The 20,210-nt window shown below is 34.6% G+C and overlaps 1 protein-coding gene across 3 annotated transcripts in view; it reads right to left on the bottom strand.

Moving 5' to 3' along the window:
- CACNA2D1 (calcium voltage-gated channel auxiliary subunit alpha2delta 1) overlaps nt 1-20,210 on the bottom strand; it is a 551,478-nt gene that overhangs the window by 190,742 nt on the left and 340,526 nt on the right. For all 3 annotated transcript variants that reach the window (XR_008528338.1, XR_008528337.1, XM_054564312.1), the window contains exons 8-10: nt 19,179-19,248; nt 16,318-16,368; nt 13,432-13,531 (exon numbers count right to left, since the gene is read on the bottom strand). Coding sequence is in view for 1 of the 3 variants with exons in the window: in XM_054564312.1 (XP_054420287.1) it covers nt 13,432-13,531; nt 16,318-16,368; nt 19,179-19,248 (221 nt within the window). In the remaining 2 variants the exon portion in view is untranslated. The remainder of the gene's footprint in view (nt 1-13,431; nt 13,532-16,317; nt 16,369-19,178; nt 19,249-20,210) is intronic.

Genomic DNA, 20,210 nt, shown 5'->3' with positions numbered 1-20,210 from the left:
GCAAGCTAAGGAGTTAGCCTCCTACAATTTCAGAGATACTAGCAAAAAAATACAAGTCCTCGGGTCAGAGACAAAAGGCAGCAGCAGCCAGAGTGAGGTCTATTTGCACACCAGTTCCAGTTCCCACAGAGGGACAAGAGAAAGGCCAGAGGTCATCTGCACTGGCCCTAGGTGTGTTTCAGGCAAGAAATCCCAAGATGAGGAAGCCCCTGATCTTACCTAGATCCAAAGACAACGTCTTTTTTTTTTTCTTTTCTTTTTGTCCTCACCTGAGGGCATGCCCATTGATTTTAGAGACAGCGGAAGGGAGGGAGAGAGAGAAGGAGAGAAACATGGATACCCGAGAGAAACATGAACTGGTTGCCTCTCGTACATGTCACTATCAAGGATCAAACCCACAACTTAGGTATGTGCACTGACCAGAAATTGAACTGGCAACCCTTTCCTTTATGGGATGATGCTCCAACTAACTGAGCCACACTGGCCAGGTCAGAGAGACAATATCTTAATTACTCTACAATATAAATCTCTTCTGGGGAAGAAGACACCTATATCTTCACTATCCTGGAATGCACATAAATCTGAGCTGATTGGCTGTTAATTCTTGAAGAAATATGACAGATTCATGAACTGTTTCCCAACAGTTGGTAAAAAAGTATTGGAAGAATATGATGATGATAACAACAACAACGATAATAATTGCAACATAAAAGCACTTTGTATGTATCATTTCATTTGGTGTTTAACAATATTTTGGCAAGTTAAATATAATTCTGCACTTTTCAAACGGGAAGATTTCTAAGCCTTTCATAACCTGTGCAAGGTCATGTAACTAGTAGTTTTACAGGTTATACACAATCCCTAGGCAATTCAGAGAGTACACGTAAGAGGAAGAATTGTCTGAGCAGAGTGGGAAGTAGGTCACTTAACAAGAGGCGAGCTGTACTAATGTTGTCACCAGGTCATGGTCATCCCTTTCCCACTTCCCATGTGGCTATGGTTCCTCACTTCTCATTTTGCACTACGTGAAGAGATTGTCACTCCTGAAACTGTTGTTTACTGACTCCAGAATAAGACAAAGGGGAAAGCTTATTTTAAAAAACAATATGAAAGTTTTCTCACAAATAATGCCAAAATATCATAAGGAATTATATTTTGATTATTTCTGATGAAATAAATCCTAATCCAAGATAGCACTTTATAACGCATGCAAATTAGAAAAGCTTTCTGGAAGAAACCAGACTCAAGGATCCTAAATGCAATCCTGACATCTGCATCTAATTCTTAAGTAAGGAGATATGTGATTTTATGGAAACATATGACCATCTTGTTCAGTTGTTAACTTTTCTTATTGTCCATAATCAGCACACATTTTCCTTTCATTATCCACTGGCTTGCAACTTTATTCTTAAAACGTTAAACTCCCTCACTTTTGTAAACAAATTCCACCCCTGTGTCAACATTTAAAACTTTGCCTGTAAATCAGAACGTGCTGTAATTGAATTTCTGCTCCTATCATCTACTACTTATTTCTGTCAAAGCATATAACTGATTAGTGGGAAAACAGCTACATAAAGCTTGGATTTAAGCTTTAACAGCATGCTTCTCTTCTTAAACCAAAAACATCACTGGAAATAACAAAAACATGGTAATAATGCAGTATTTATTCTGACATATTACAAGGTTTGTCCAGAAGGTATCCAGCATGTAATATAAAAAATAGAGACATTTATTAAAAAAGATACATGATACAAGACATGTTGTATGTACGACAATGATACTTCAGTTCCTTTCAAAGTTGGCACCCTGAGACCTCACACACTTCTCTCAATCACAATCAGCTGCCCCATTGTATTTTTCTGAATCTCATTAATGGTCTGAAATCTCCTCCCTTTCAAAGGTGATTGTAGTTTTGGGAAAAGCTAGAGGTTGCAGGGCTCCAAATCTGGGCTGTAGCAGAGCTGAGTCACCAGAGTGATTTTGTGTTTCGCCAGAAAACTCGGCACGTGATGAAGCCCCAATTACCAGTTGGCTGAAGCTGCAGCCTTATGAATCATCCATCCAAATAATTTTCAAGGAGGAATGTTCAAACTTAATGCAAAATTTGATGCAGATTCATTGCTCTATTCACTCAGTCATTTTGAATGTGACAGCCACACAGTACACAGGCTCACTCAGCAGTTTACTGCCCCCACAGACTAGTACAGTCAAGTCATCATTGTTCACGCATGTGCATTCCAGTCCACTCTCCTTGGCTGCCAGGTTACATCGATGTTGTGCAAACTGTTCTCATTATATTAATAACGGCTGGACTTTTCCCAGACAGATCTTGTATACATGATTTAAGCATAAAAATTTCTGCTCTTTAAATATAAGAAACTTAGAAATATAAACCTAAAAAATGAAAGACCTCTTGATTTTTCTATCTGGTGGCCTTAGCCACTTTGGAAAAGTGTATAGATGAATAACTCTTTGTATGACTTGACATATCAGGTATCAGGATGAAGGGAAATGCATAAGGGCTTCATAGAAAAATTACTTTCAAAGTTAATTATATAAAATTACTACCAGCTTTCATAAGTGCCTTATAACTATGCCTCCCTGAAGTTACAAAAGCTCAAAGTAATATGGTTTCTTTCTTAGACTTTCAAACAGTTTCAGAGAGAAAATTTTTAAAAAAATACATGCACACATGTATATATACGCATATTCACACATTATATATTTTGAAATTCCTTAGAATTTTCATATCATTAAATTTTTAAGTTTATAATTAATGAGAATCAATATCTGTTAAAGACAGAAATACAATTTTTCTTTTACCAAAATGTTACATAAGAATTAATTCTCTTTAAATATATCAATTTTAAATATTTTATACTTCTTAATAAAGAATAACTAATACAATTGAAGAATTTCTTTTAAATTATTAAGTTAATGTGGTCAACAATATAAGTGTAAAAAAGAATATGTGACATTTAATAAGAGCAAAAATACATGACAAGGGAAGTAGATATATACAAAGAAGATATACCACTTAGGCAAAATGTTTAATCTAGATATAGGGTTTAAGTGTTTATTTGCAATTATGAGAATAATCTAATTCACGTATGCATTTCCAAGCCAAAATACAGCAAATTTCCTATGAGAATTCCTCTACCAAAACATAGATAATATTCTTCTTTAAAAATTAATAATAAATATAATTTTAAAAGAATCATTTCTCTTTGTTCTCATAACCTAATTTTTATCTTAGAATTTCTAAGAATTCTAATATTTTAGAATTTTATTTAAATATATCAGATTTCATGGTAAAGTTAGTAAACTTATTCTATATTTTTCTGCAGATTTAAGCCACATCACTTTGTGGTTAAATCTAGACTCATCAACAAAGATGGCTGTGCTTCAATCCCATCTTCTTCTTTAGGAAAGTTAACTAGAAGATTCTGTTTCTTTATCTGTAAAATTAAGTATAGCAGTATTATCTACCTCACAAGTTTGTTGTAAAGAGTGAATGAGTTACCATTAAAAATACATAGAACAGTTCCTGCCATATGAGCAGTACTTAAAAATGTAACTCTAATAATTCCCTGAGACCTCTAATAATTCCTTAAGCCTGTGATTAAACTAAAATTTAATATACAAAAGGATAAGTAAAGGAGCTACTTTAGATCTTACTCATTCTGATCTTCTCAAGTGCAAACCTATGTCTGGAATAATACTACCACTTAAAATCACTTAGCAATTTTTCAATCATGAAAATATATGTGATTATTCTGAAATAAAAAAAAGAAAAATGTATAATTAATAAGAAATTTCAAACAAAGTTGACAAAAATATTTATCATCTTATGATAAATAAGGACCATAAACTATTAAAATAAATTAAGGTAACTAATGTAAACTAAACAAAGCAATGTACTAGGAGCTGAGACCAGCAATAAATTTCCCTGCAGGTGGAGTGGGAAATCATGACTTAATCATTCAAATACCTTCCTGCAATATTTGCCTTATAATTTGCATGTGTTGTGCATCTTTCAATATCATTCTTTCCTATGTTTGACTACGTAACTGAGATACTTTCATAATTTTTAACTTAGGGTATTGAAATTCATTATTTCTAGATCAGACGCATTCCCAGTTTTTTCTATGAGCAACATATTCTATTTGCCCATTTGCTTTTAGCTCCCATAATCAACTTCCACCAAGTGAGGGTGCCCAAGTAAAAATTTTCAGAGCTATCAATCCACCAATAAAGTCTGAATTAACCTGGTTTACAGAAATCACAAGGAAATACCTTTCTATTGTTTTTCTTATGAAGTTAGTTAACAATTTCCTTTTTAAAGAATACATATTTAAAAACCGTAATATTTACCATAATATTTTTAGAAAAGCAATGGTCTTTAAAACTTGTCAGGCATTAAGAAGCTCAATGTGAATCCCGTTTAAGTTCTTTATTTGAATTAGGAAAAAATCACTAGTTGTTAGCTAAATGTTGAAAGAATAAAATTCATTCAATGCTACCTGTACTGCTTAGTCAGAAATTTAAAAGAAAAACATTAATGACATTGTTCAGTTTTTAATTGAGGCAGCTGTTTTTGGTGCTCTATAAATACTTTCATACCTGCCAGCTCAAAGTTAGCTGCCTGGGTTTTCTGGAAGCCGTCCACCTGTGCACATGATGGATTGGGAACACCAGGAAATTAACATGCTTGGAAGAAACCATTAATTTTAAACAGCTCAGCATATCTTTCTCTGATTCATGTAATCTACACTGTTTCTCTGAAATGCCCAGAGGACTAATTTCACTAATTTCCATTTACTCAGACTTGTAATATATTTGATAACTCATCATCTATTAGATTTCTCTCTCTTTGGTTCTACTTCTCACGTATCTCTACGTCTTTCCTAGAACTACTTTCCAAATAAACCATGTGTACTTAAATCCTTGTCTCAGAGACTATTTCTGGGAAAACCAATCTAAGTTGATATACAGTATAGTGGTCTTAGAAAACAGATCCTTAGAATCTGTTGTTGTTTCTTATTTATGCATTCATTGGTTGATTCTAGAATTAAATCAATCTCCAGCCATATGGTAACAAAGACCTCACTGGTAACTGTCTGTATCTGTCATAACTAGAGTCCAAAAAACAAAAAACAAAACAAACAAAAAAAAACCTTCTGAGGCTATAGCATCACAATTGCTAAGATTTTCATCTGTGGTGATTGTAATACAACATAGACTGAAGAAGAGGCACTGAGCATTTGAGAAATATAATAATAATAGGGGCTGGGAGTTGGTTGGTTGTTGTTAAATTCATTAAAATGGAAGGCGAAATAAGGGGTAAGGGGTTTCCCAGCAAAAGAAGGCTAAAAGAATACACCTCCACCAAACCAGCACGGAAAGATATTCTAAAAGGACTGCTTTGAGAAGATGAAGAAAAAGAGTCTATGAATACCCAGTTCCTTTCACAGACACCAATACTTGATATTACCAATATTTTTAATACTTAAATCTGATTGTGACAATGATGTGTTATTTTAAGTGTTACTTTATTATTGGTTCAAACTAAACTGTTTGTAGATTTCTTGCCTATTTCTATTAGTTTTAAAAAGCTTGAAATGACTTTTTGGTATTCTTATCCATTTTTTGATTAAATGTTTGTAGATTTTTTTCCCTAAAAAAAAATTAACCTGTTTTTAGACATGTTGCAAATACTTTCCTATTCTATTACTTATCCTTTAACTTTTTTAATATGTATATTAGTGTATAGTTTTAAACATTTAATATAGTCATATTGTCAATATTTTACTTTATAGTTTCTGGGTTTGAATATGTTACTTCAGGGCAAGAAAAATATTATTTTGTATTTTCTCCTAAAACTCCTTAGATTTTACATACTGATTTTTAACTCACCTGAATATTTTTTGTATAATGAGTGAAATAGGACTCTATATTTGTTTTATTTCAAATAATAGTGGTCCGTGTACCTTATTTGTTGAATAAGCCTTATCTTCCACATCGATTTGAAATATCACTTTAATCATATATTACATCATTAGGGATATATGTTTCTAGATTGCTTATTTTATTTCATTGATCTTCTTCATTATTTCTGTGCTGGTGTCGTGTTGTTTTAATTGCTGAGACTTTATAATGGATTTAAATTTTTTAATATTTTAAATGGATTTTGACATTTAAAAATAAATAAATAAAAAAAATCAACCTGCATTTAAAAAAAAAGGAGAAGGAACTCCTACCTTTTGTGACAACATTGATAGAACTGGAGAATATTATGCTAAGTGAAATAAGCCAGTTTGTGAAAACAAATACCATATGATCTCACTGTATGTGAAATCTATTCAACAAAATAAACTAATGAACAAAATAAACCACAGGCATGGAAACATGGAGAAGACAAAGTGACCAGAGGGGATAGGGAAAGAGGACAATGGTGGAGAGAAAGGGCCATATATGAATGACCCATGAACATGGACAACAGTGTGGGAAAATTGAGACAACTGTAATAGAACAAACATGATTTTAAAAAAAACAAGGAAAATGACAACCTAAGGTCAACAAAGTGTTAACTAAGGGCAAAGTGTAAAAGCCAATAGATTTCTATGGCAACTAATAAAGAGATTCTCATCTCCTATTGTAAGAAAGTCAGTGTGTGCTAGAAATAGAACATAATTTGCTTTTGAGAGTCATGTTAGAAAAGAGGCTGCATTCATAGCCTTGGCAGGTTTCTGCAGAAAAGTCAGGACACTGATCAGCAAAGAATAGGACCCTAAAATAAGAATGAGGACATCTGGGTGGATGCAATTGAGAACACTGAACTGCCAGAATTCCCTCTGGATAAGCACAGGAAACATTTTCCCCTTGACGGTAGTAGTTTCTCTATAAAATATGACACTTGGTCTTCTTAAGATCTGATCCCTCCTCCCCTCATGGCGCTAGGCGACATGTAAGTCAGGTGTCTCAACATAGCCCAACTGAAAAGGTAATCTCTGCCCCAGGAAAACAAAAAGAGAATCAATGTTCAACAAAAAAAGATGAGAGATCTACCTAATGTGAACCAGCATATACTAAGAGAACATGCCAGGGAATGGATGTTGAGAGACCTTGAGGCAAATTACACCTGGTAATCAACTTGGCGTAGAGGAAGAAATATCCTGAGATAAGAAAGCACACGGACTCTTGCACAGTGGCAAAGGCTGGGCTGGTTCGCCAGTGCCCCTGAAGGTGCAAGACTGGAAGACCTCCCCCAAACAAATAGTTCTGGAGGAAAAGCTTGAGGTTGTACCTATAGGTGTGTGCATGAAACGTGTAAATCTTTTTGTCTCATATCATTGATCACTAGAGAGAGGTCATCACAGAGGAGGCATGAACTACTGTGTGGAAGAGATGATTTGTTCATTGGAGGTCATCCAGGCTTTGTATGTGGCAACTGCAGTACTTGCAAAATGAGCCCATGAAGGCAGCAGCTTGGTAGCAATTTGAAAGAGGATATACATGGGCTTAAAAGCCCAGGCTCTTTCTCACCAAGTGTGAGAAAGCTATTGTCACTGATGAATAACCAAGCCATTGGAAATTGTGCAATGTTGAGTATTCAATATAGTGTCACTTCTCAAAAAGAAAACTAGCAAGTTGATACCATATAGACTACATTTGATTTTATATCTCTGGAGGAGGTTGAGATATGTTTCGTTTTTCTTGTTATTGATAAGGGGCTATGTCCATTGATGCACTGATAACTAGATTGTGCCTGCTCATAACAAAAATGGTTAAATGTTCAGGAATTTTAAGCCAGTTGACCTCACATAGGTAGCTTGAAATTGGCTGCAGTAGGTGTCTATATATTATGAAAATTAGCAAATATTACAAATCAGGTTTCCCTTCCCTCCGCTGGCTCTGCCCCCAAAAGGCAGAATGCATGAGTGTAGGAACAAACGGAAGGAGGTAGGAATGTCCCCTCTCACCAAAACTCACAATGATCCACTGAGAAATGTATATTTCCTATCCCTGCAACTTTATTCTACTGAAAAAAATGTTCTGCTTTCCAAGACTTTGTGTGTGGGTGTCAGATGAGGTGGCGCTCTTATCAGGCTCACAGTAAGATCTTCACTGAACCTAAATTTATAGCTACTATCTGGATACTTTGGGCTTCTCATGCCAATAGACTGACATGCAAGGAAAAAAAAAAGAAATTATTCTACTAGCAGGGCCTCAGATGACAAGGAGATTATCATGTTGTAGCAGCAGGAGTGTTGCTGCTACATAATATGGGAGGGAGAACTAGGCACAGAACTCAGGGATTCATTCAAGAACTTCTGTGCCAGTTGATAACTATGAATCGACCTCTGTTTGAATAGACATAGAAACCAGGGATCCACAGGCCTCTGGGATAAAAGCTTGGTTTATCATACCAAGCAAGCTATCAGCAGCACAAGGTTTGGCCAAGGCTACAGAAATTAGGAACAGTATTAGAGATGAGAAAAGATGAATATAAACTATGGGCTCAGTTCTAAATCTAGTACCCCACGGTTCTGATGTACTGTTGTTTGTTTGTTTTTAATTGTAACCAGTTGCTACGTTTAAGGATCAGTGACTGGGTACAAGAGCCATGGGCCACATTTCTAACTCCCATCCCCTACAACTTTTTGTTTCAGTTCTCCCCCTTGTGGTCAGAGTCTATTCTGCTCATTGATGGGCAAGGCTAGTACTTAACACCCCAGCTCCTCTGGTTTTCAGACAAAATGACTTTGAAATTTGTTTTTTTTTATACAGCTTCTACAATGTCTCAGTAAGATTATGCTCCTTTAAATTGAACTATGATTCCTTATTTTGTAGTTTTTATAATTTTTTAAAAGTTTACTATTGTTCTATTACAGTTGTCACAATTTTTCCTCCATTGCTCTCCATTACCCCCCCCCCCCAAAGTCAACCCCTATCCTGTTGTCTGTATCTACAGGTCATTTATACCTGTTCCTTGACTAGACTCTTCCCCTTCTTTCCCCCCTTTTCCCCCTGTCCCCCTCTGGTCACTGTCAGCCTGTTCCTTGTTTCCATGCCTCTGGTTCTATTTCACTCATTTGTTTGTTTTGTTCATAAAGTTCCTGTTACACGTGAGATCATAAGGTATTTGCCTTTCGCTGCCTGGCTTATTTCACTTAGCATAATGCTCTCCAGTTCCATCCCTGCTGTCGCGAAGGGTAGGAGGTCCTTCTTTCTTTTTGCTGTGTAGCATTCCATTGTGTAAATGCAACACAATGTTTTAATCCATTCATTTACTGATCACTTAGTGTGTTTCCAGCGCTTGGCTCTTTTGTAAATAACGCTGTTATGAGCATAGAATGTATAGGTTCTTTTGAACTGGTGTTTAAGGATTTTTAGGATATAATCCCAGCAGTGGAACTGCTGAGTCAAAAGGCCATTCCATTTTTGGCCTTTTGAGGAAATTCCATACTGTTTTCCACAGGTACAGACTGTTTCTGTACTAGTCTGCATTCCCACCAACAGTGAAAAGGGCTTCCTTTACTCTACAACCTTACCAGTACTTAATGACAGCCATTCTGACAAGCATGAGGTGGTATCTCATTGTGGTATTAATTTGCATCTCTCTGATGGCTAGCAATGTTGAGAATTTTTTCATGTGTTTCTGGGCTCTGTGTATGTCCTCCGTGGTCCCATGTATGTCTCTACAGGTCCTTTACCAATTTTTTAATTGGATTGCTTGTCTCCCTTGTGTTGAGTCATATGAGTTCATTATTTTGGAGATCAAACCCTTGTCCAAGGTATCATTGGTAAATATGTTTTCCCATACAGTTGGTTCCCTTTTAATTTTGATGATGTTTTCTTTAGTAAAGCAAATTTTTAATTTGATGTAGTCCCATTTGTTTATTCTTTATTTCCCTTGCCCTAGGAGATATACTGGTGAAAATATTGCTGAGTGGGATATCTGAAATTTTACTACCTATGTTTTCTTCTAGGACTTTTATGATGTCCTGTCTTACCTTTAAGCCTTTTATCCACCTTGAGTTTATTCTGATGTATGGTGTAAGTTGATGGTCTAGTTTAATTTTTTTGTTTTTTTTTGCATATAGCTGTCCAGATCTCCCAACACCATTTATTGAAGAGGCTACTTTTACTGCATTTTATTCTCCTGTTCCCTTTGTCAAATATTAATTGACCATAGAGACAATGGGTTTATATCTGGTCTCTCTATTCTGTCCCATTGATTGATGTTTGTTTTTATGCCAGTACCAGACTGTTTTGGTTATAATGGCCTTGTAATATAGTTTGAGATCAGGTATTATGATCCCTCCAACTTTGTTCTTCTTTCTCAAGATTGCTGAGGCTATTTGGGGTCATTTTTGGTTCCATATACATTTTTGAAATATTTATTCTAAATATGTAAAATATGTCACTTGTATTTTAATAGGGATTTCTTTGAATATATATTGTTTTGGGTAGTATAGACATTTTAATGATGTTAATTCTTCCAATCCATGAACAAAGTATATATTTCCATTTATTTGTATCTTCCTTAATTTCTTTTTTCAGGATTATGTTGTTTTCCAAATACAGATCTTTATCTCCTTGGTTAATTTTATTCCTAGGTACTTTATTTTTCTTATCACTATAGTAAGTGGGATTACAAAAATGTCTTTGATTTCTACATATTGACTTGTTATCCTGCTGTTTTGCCAAATTCACTTATTAGGTTGAGTAGTTTTCTGGTGGACCCTATAGAGTTTTCTATGTACACTATCATGTCATCTGCAAATAATAACGGTTTTACTTTCTCCTTTACAATTTGGATGATTTTTATTTCTTTTTCTTGTCTGATCACTGGGCTAGAACTTCCAGTACTATGTTAAATAAAAGTGGTGAAAGCAGACACTCTTGTCTTGTTCCTGATCTTAGTGGGAAAGCTTCTAGTTTTTGCCCTTTGAGTATGATGTTGGCTATAGGTTTCTCATATATGTCTTTTATTATGTTGAGGTATGTTCCCTCTACTCCCAATTTGCTGAGTGTTTTTATCATGAGTAGGGGCTGTGCTTTATCAAATGCTTTTTCAGCATCTATTGATATGACCATGTGATTTTTTTCTTTCATTTTGTTTTTGCATTACATTTATTGATTTGTGAATATTCATAGCATCCTGGATGAATCCCATTTGATCATGGTAAATGATTTTATTTTTTGTATTGCTGGATCTGGATTGCCAATATTTTGTTGAGGATTTCAGCATCTATGTTAATCAGCAATATTGGCCTATAGTTTCTTTCTTTGTCGTGCCTTTACCTGATTTAGGAATTAGGATAACTCCTTTACCTGATTTAGGAATTAGGAATTAGGATACCACTGGCCTCATAAAAAGAGTTCAGAAGTTTTTCCTCTTCTTGAATTTTCTGGAATAGTTTGAGGATAGAATTTGGCTCTTCTAAATTATACTAAGATGCTTTAATTAGCTTCCTTCCTTTATTCCCTGGTCTCCTTTCCCTCCTCACTCCTTAACTGGTAGAGTTCCTGGGATTGTGTCCAACTTTACTTACTCTTGAATCCATGAGTGAAGATCAGGAAAAAGATTAAGAGATTAACCACATTAATATCTGCTATTTTTACATAAATTTTATCAGATATGCCAAATCTGTACTGAATTTAATATTTTACAACTTTCCCTTTTGCTATGTCAAACATATTTTGTTAGTAACCATTACAATGTCTTTGTAATAAACAATATGTTTATGTAGAAATGAAACTAAGTGACAATTTTTTTTGATTATTTTATTTGAGAGATAAAGCACTGCATTTTGTTGAATAACTGGTAAGGTAACACACAGGGTCAGAATGTGAAATGAGATTGATGTGAATCATAGATTCATGTGGTATCAAGTTTAACTAAATAATATCAAGGATACAGACAAGCTAAGGTTTCCTAAAGGTTCAGAAAAAGCAGAAAAAGATGTAGGTATGGAGAATGGAACCCAGGTGTTATGGGTTGAATTATGTCCCCTGAAATTCATATGTTGGAGTTCCAACCCAGTACCTCAGAAAGTAGCAGTATCTGAAGATAAGGTCCACAAATATGTGATTAAGTTAAACTGAGGCAGTTAGGTTAGGGACATCATCCAATATGACTGGTGTCCTGATAAAAAGAGGAAAAGACACCAGGGATGTGCATTCACAGGGAGATGACTGTTTGAAGAGCCAGCAAGAAGGTGGCCATTACAAGCCAAGAGGACTCAGGAGAAATGGACTCTGCTGACACCTTGATCTTGGACTTCTGACCTCCAAAACTATGAGAAAATTAATTCTGTAGTTCAAGCTCTCCAGTCTGTATTATTCTGTAGGGCAGCCACAGAAAACACAGAACAGGTTCTTTCTTACTATATTGGAGACACTCCTCTTGTCCAGATGAAAAAAAAAAGGTCTCAGAAACAGGTCTGTGGGGTTCCTTGTATAGCAGGACTATTTAAACTAGAAAATATCTCCAATTTATTAACCAGAGGATTCTAGCTCCTATGGACATTTTTTTCAGGGATTCTTACTTTGCTGATTCTGGGTTTTATTCACTATGTACTTTTAGTTTAGTTACTTTTAGTCAGGGGTATCACACTAAAAGCATTTTAGGAATAATCCTCTTCCTCTCAGGAAATAGCATCAATCTAGTTACCTGGAGCTCTAATTAACAAGGGATTATGGCCTATTCCCAGTCTCCTTTTCCGCCTCCCGGTTACCCTCTCAGTGAAGGGAATCCATGGCAGGCCACCTGCTTTAACTTCTTCCTCCCAGTCAGTGGTTTCAGAGACAGACCCACTCTTTTGTGTTCAATACACAAATTCCTCTTCCTTCACCTTCACCTCTATGAATATATCCATTTCAATTGTGAGATTATATACATAAGTAAAGAGCCATGACTTTTTTTTTTTGCCTAAATTCTATGAATTAAAATGAGACATGGTAACTCAATTTGTTCTGTTTCATTTCATTCAGAGTTCAGTTCGCTCTATGAGTAGGAAGGTCTAAGATGGTTCTGGGGAAATAAAACCTTAAAAGAAGAAAGTCAAGTATCTATTTGTTCTCTTGTTAAATAGGAAAAAAACACCACTTATTAGGAGTTAGAATGGTATCAATTAGTAGAAGGGTTTATGTCACCTGTTTAAGCTTCTCTGAGTGAAGAAGAGTATGTGTAATATTTTTCCTTCATATTCATTACATCAGTAACTTCAGTCATGAGTAAAACCTCAGATATTCTAAAAGGACTATGGTGTAGAAATATAGGAGAACTAGTAACAAGATCGGAACAGCTCAGTGAGAGATATCTCAGCCTATGTATGACAAAACACTATGGAGCATTGAAGGACAGAAGGAGCTAGAAATTGCTGATTTAATTCACCAGAAACAAAGTCATCTTATACTTACTGAAGCTACATTCACAAAATCGTCATCTGAGAGGGTTTCCAACATTTCGGAGACAGATGTTCGGATCAATTTAAGTGTCAATCCACTAACACTTCCACTCCTATAAAAAAATGGGTCCATGCATGTTAATGACCACATATTTAATAAAAATAGGACACTATAATTAAAAGCAGTTTATGCACTGGCTCTAGACCTGTATATAACATTCAAATAATTTTGTTTTTAAAAAAATCAGTAGTAATAAAAGTCATATTTTTAAGAGAGTATAAATAATCTTGTCTTTCTTTCATACCAGCATCAGAATGTACACATTTCTAAATACAATGATAAAAATTAAAAGTCAAATGGCAATTTTAAGAAGATATGGATGCGCATGGCATGTTCACTTATTCAGGAAACATACTGAATACCAGCTTAGTTAGCAAAATCATCAGTGAGGGTTTTTAACCTCTTCAGATTAGCAGATAAAGTCACTGCCCAAGGGAACCCATAGTTTGACTTTATTAAACTGATAATTATAAATCAGCATAACAATTATGATAATACAGATTTTTTTGTGGACAAAATGCCTTGTTTGTATTCCAAAGTAGATCTTTTCTGGGATTTGTTTTCATTTGTCTCATCTTTACACATTCTACGATCCTCCGTGAGAACCTCATTTATCTGCGGGGCTCAACTCTAGACAACTTACCCCCAATTCTACATCTCTAGCTCCCAATGTTCTCCCCGTTTTACACTTTGCTACTTGTTAAACAACTACAGGCTCAATGTCTGAGAAGACAAATTACTCCCAAACCTAATTTTCTTTCCTACTTATGTTCTTGACACCAACCGTCTTAGTTATCCAATTTCCCCCTCCCTCTCAATCTTCTTCCCTTTCAGACAGTCTTCCTCCTTCCTTCCACTTCACAGTGTTCCCAAGACAGTGCCTTCCTCTCCATCCTCTCTTCACTCTGGCTCTGGCCTTCATTACCTGCAGACTCTGGACTAGGGTAAAAACTACCGCATCCAGCTCTTATCACCTCTCTTTCCCATGTTAACAGGTGGAAATTCTGGAAACATACCTTAATACAACATTTCATAGTTCATAGTTACCCACTAAACAGCCAACAATCTCAACAGCACTTCATTCAGCAGCTTTTATAGTCCTTCTTGTCTCCATCCACCACCTCCTCAAGATAGTTTCTCCTGTGTTTTCACCTAAGTCTCTTTGCTTCTGTCCATTATTCCACCAGAAATTCCACTCTCTTTCTTCTCCCCTCCCATGTATGCTAATTAAATTCTAATTTTAGCTTATTAATGAAGTCTTTCCTGACACTTTAAATCAAAGTGCTCTCTCTCCTTGGACTCTTTTAGTGCTATGGCATATTGAAGTTCTACTACCGTCTATGTTATTGTAGTTATTTGTACATACGGTTTAGTTTTACTAATACATTTGATTTATCTCTGAGATCAGGTAACACATTTTAACCATCTTTGAGTCTATATTATGACACTATATATGTGATGAGACACTCAAAATATTTATGCTGAAAAAGTTTAAAATGACATTTTTAATATTATATAAATATTCAGCTTTGGGATATCAATGTGGGTACCAAATATTTTTTCTATGCCAAGATTTATTTATTTTTTTAAAAAAAAGATTTATTTATTTTTAGAGAAAGAGAGGGATAAGCAATGTGCGGTTGCCTCTCATGTGCTCCCAAGTGGGGACCTAGCCTGCAACCCAGGCATGCGCCCTGACAGGAAACTGAACCAGCAACCTTTTGGTCCCGCAGGCCAGCGCTCAATCCACTGAGCCACACCAGCCAGGGCTACGTTCCAAATATTTTAATTTGAATAATTATTTCTGGAAATTATCATATATCCAATAGGATTATAATATATTAAATTACCATATAGATTTATACTTGAGAATATCAAGGATTAAATTATGCTATAGATTCCACAATAATTTAATACAAGATGTGGCTTAAATACATTTTAACAAATGAAATGAGAATTAATATTTAAGTTATATTTGTCTAATTCATTTATCTTCTCTTCTCAGGCCAGGTTATAAGGTTTTTGAAGCTGTTTACTTTAGGTTAAAATGGAGAAGTTTTCAAATGTTGATATAAGCCTGTGGTACAGATTTAGTTTCTGACAAGACACTGGATTTTCTCAGGGAAAATAATCAAAGCATTTTATACTTTGTTATTATTTATTGGTATTACACTTAAAAACAAAATCTCTATAGCAGGATATATTCTTTTCTATGTTTTACCATTTCATCTTCAATTTCATTAGAGGATTATACACACATATGTGCACATACATACTGCTTAATTTGAAGCAATGGTACACATAAAATGGCCAATAAAAAAAATCCCGGAATTCTTTCTCATACATTAGCATTTCCTTGAGAAAGTCCCAGTATTGACCTTTAACACATTTAATCTTTTTCTGTTTTGTGGCCAAAAACCTCAAAGTTATTTGAATCTTTAATTACTAGGTGCTAACTAAATGATTATAATTTGGAGGATGGGATGGATAGCAAGAACTGTTTAGTTTTAGCAACTCTGTACTTTAAAGTTATTTTAATTTATAAAGCCAAAAATTAGTAGCAAATGAGTAATTTTTCAAAAGCTCATACTTTAGAACCATGCCATGCCATAATTTTCAATTCCAATACAGATTCTTCTCATTTTGAATAAAATAATTTTTTGATTGTTTTGTTGCTGTCAATAGTTTCTTTGTCTGGATATAATAATAATCATGGTTATTCTTTGTTCTTTTTCCCCAATAGATCAATCATTTCTCAGTCCCAAGACATTACTTTTATCTATAAATTCACCCTACATTCTCAGCATACAAATAAATATGTAATATTTAACTACTCACACATCAACCAGAATAAGCATGTCTTTAGGCGATGCAGCTCCTTGGATATACCTGAAACACAAATAGCAAATAAATATATTTTCTCTTTCAAATTATCAGACACTGATATTTGTCAAGCTGATATTTACTGATCTCTGAGATACAGTATTTTCCAAACAGACCTACTTACATTCTATCTCAGTCAACAATGCTGTGCTTGTGCTCTTTCATTCATAAATTTACATTGTCAATATTTAAAAAGCTATATTTCATATATCAGTAGACCTGTCAGGGGCATAATGTTTCAATTATGTTTTTCAGATATTCATTTAAAAAGATACAGAAATGTGTTTTGATACTAAGAGAAAAAGAACTTTACTTCTAGAAGGACATTTTTGAGAAAAAAAAATCCTGAACTTCAATTTGTTGACCACATGTTTTAAAACACATTCTATGGAATAATAATATTAACAAATAATAATAAGGCTGTGACATATTTTTAAATGCAAAAAATAAAATACATGTAAATTGTCTGGGAACATGAAAGAGCAACATCACTGTGGAAAACAGTTTAGAATTTACTCAAAAAGCTAAAAATGGAACTGTCTTTTGACCCAGTGATTCCACTGCTGGGATTATACCCTAAGAATCCTGAAACACCAATTCAAAAGAACCCCAATGTTCATAGCAGCACAATTTACAACAGCCAAGTGTTGGAAGCAACATAAGTGCCAAGAAGTAAATGAGTGGATCAGAAAACTATTGTACATTTACACAATGGAATACTACACAGCAGAAAAAGAAAGAGCCACTACCCTTTGTGACAGCATGGATAGAACTAGAGAGCATTATGCTAAGCAAAATAAGCCAGGGGATGAAAGACAAATACCATATGATCTCACCTATAAGTGGAACCTACTCAACAAAACAAATAAGCAACAGAAGTATAACCAGCAACATTGAAAAAAAAAACAAACCAACAGTAATGAGAGGAAAGGAGGGAGGGGGTAACAGGGATAAGAAGGGGAAGGGTCAAATCAAGGAACATGTATGAAGGACCCATGGACAAAGCCAAAGTAGGGAAGGATTGGTGGGGTGAGGTGGGGTGGGTGGAGCAGGAGAGAGTGGTGTCGGGGAAAATGGAGACAAATGTTTGAAGAGTAAAAAAAAAAAGAAAGGAAGAGCAACATCAACAGAAGAGAAACAAAAGAGACAATAAAGAAATTAAAAACAGGAGAATATATAATGTTATTACCAAGAGTTCCCAGTGGCAGCTCTCAGACTTTTTGGTATCTAAGAATCGCCTGGGGAGTTCATTTAATTTGATTCCCAAATCAACCCAGCCATACAGATTTAGAAATTTGCATTTAAAAGAGACCATATGAAAGCTCTATTCAGATGGTTTAGGAACTGTAGAGAGAAACGGAACAGCAGGTGAATGATCCCAAAGTTTATGGTGCCTGACCACAGAGTGACTGGGCACAGGGACCTAATTTCTCCACCTGGAAGGACTGAATCTGAGCTCAACTTTCTACTTATCTCTAATGCTTCTTTATTCATAACTCTAAATTTAACTTCGCAAAAGCCTGACACATAGCCTGTCAAGTAGTTCACAGACAACATCCAGCACAGTAACTGTCTACTAAGGACTTTGTGTTCATGAAACAGAGATTATAACTTGCACCCAAGTTTGTGTCTCTATAAGAAGGTAAGGGAAAGGGGTCCTAGAATATTCCAATAGAAGGCAAATCTACCTCATGTCTAGCACATTAACAAAAGGTCCAGATGTGCCTCTTGGTGGGAAGATCAGAGGATAGAATATTGTCTGCCTCTTTTGTTTGACACCTTGCTTCTAAGTTTCCCCAAAGCAACAGGATCCTGAACCCAAACCATGTGGTGCTGTCATCTTTGCCTCCACTCAACAACACATTGTTTCACAGCCGCCACATGTGGAGAAATATTAACAAGCATAATATGTGGATTACTAACACCTTGCATGACTATACATGGTTGGTGTTCATATCAACTGCTACTGGAACATTTAACAAGGCATCTTAAAAGCTTTAAATACATTTACTTGAATTAACTATTATGCCTTAGAATTTGTCTGAAGTTAAAAATAACCTAAATTTTCAATAACAGGGGATTTCTTAAATAAGCTACCTCAGAGTCATTCTTTTAAAATAATGTCAAATGTGTCTCTTAAGAATAGGTACTCAATGGTTTTGATATGAAAAGAGTAGGTTGCAAAAGCAGTGTATGCTATATAATGTGAACCCATTCAAAAAAGATACATCCACACATTAAGTGTATTTTTGAAAATATTCAAAATATATGAGTTGTGAAATCATGAGTTACAGGTAACTTTTTTAGTTTTATGTTAGGAAAATGAGTTGTTTTAGAAGTGAGAAACAAATAATACTTCTTCTTAAAGAAATAAACCTAAGCAATAACACTATAACAAGGGGCCGCTCTTACTGCTTGGGGCCAGTTCCCATTAGCACTGTGCCAGAGACACACTGCTGCCCACTCAGTCTTGAAGCTCAATTAGGGCTGTACTCCAAGCAACTGGGGGCTTTCAGTAGAAATCACCACAAGCTAAAAGAGTTTTGAAGATAAATTTGAATATAAAACTTAAGTAGTCCATTTGAAATGAATTTGATAATTTCAACAATATTCATTATTGTTCCCATGTGAATTTATCATTTTCATTTACCCTTAACTTATATATTGATTAAAATTTTTTTAAAAAAGCTGAGCCCTCTAAATAATTAGACAATATTCACCCTGACAATAGAAAGATTCCCTCCAACTTTTTCACAAAAAAAGAAGTAACTTTCTTCTGTGTATTTTGTCTTTTCATGACTACCTAAAATCCTTACCATGGTCTTCTGCGTACATCATAAAGGTCAATTTTGTTTGGAGTTCGGCTGTTATCAACCCATGGAGAAGCTTTAAGAGAGAGGGGGGAAGGCATTAAAGTTACATTAAAAATTAGAAGAATTATATCAGAACATTAGAAATGATCTCTAAAAACAGTATTTAAAATAAATCAAAAAACATCATTACACTTTCCACTTATCCACAACAATGTTAAAATGGGAGATACAATTTTAATGCTATATGTTTTTCTTTTTTAAAATGTAAAACAATAAAGCATATAAAAGAAGGTCAACATAAGTCAATTTTCTTTTTCACGTTATTTCAGAAATACTTTGTAGACAGGGATTTCCTGGGTGCAGACTGATATGTTTTACCAAGTGTCCAGGAATTATTTAATTACTTTCTTCTCTACTAACAGAAAAATTTACCATTAAAAAAATGGATTTGCCACTCAGGGAAATTATGCTTTCAATTATTTGATCCTTATATTTTCATTCGAAGTCATACTAACTTGATCTATAAAAACGATTATTGTTTTCTTTTTTATTGTTATCATACAATAGCATAACTTTTAACCTTATTATTAACATATTTGATAATGGCCAGGCCATTTGAAATTATAATTAAAAGGTTAAAGTATAATTAAATAACTCCACAAAAATTGTTTTCCTTACATTTCTTTAAATGGTTTGAAGTAATTCACGTAATCTTTTGTTAGTGTCAGAGCCTTTATCACTTTCAGTAATCAGAAGAAAAACTTCTTTGTTTAACTGCATTGACTTTGAATGCAATTAATTTTTACTTATTCTAATTAAAAAGGTAATTAAAATGCTTTATACACACACATACTCCTTAGACTCAATGGAGAACAATAAATGCTGATGAATTAGAAGACAATTTTATGCTGAACAATATCTGTCCTTAACATGTTTAGATTTATGACCCTTGAGTAAATTTCTAATAATAATCCATATGATTTATTTCTTCCAAATTATTTTGCCCTTTATTGAGAAACTATGGAAGTTATGGAG

Source organism: Pteronotus mesoamericanus, unplaced genomic scaffold (genome assembly GCF_021234165.1).
Source record: "Pteronotus mesoamericanus isolate MK-2021 breed Mesoamerican mustached bat unplaced genomic scaffold, CSHL_Meso_final scaffold_85, whole genome shotgun sequence".
Classification (NCBI taxonomy): Eukaryota; Metazoa; Chordata; class Mammalia; order Chiroptera; family Mormoopidae; genus Pteronotus; species Pteronotus mesoamericanus.
Note: the sequence above shows the minus strand (reverse complement) of the source record. Positions and strands in the feature narration are given on the sequence as shown.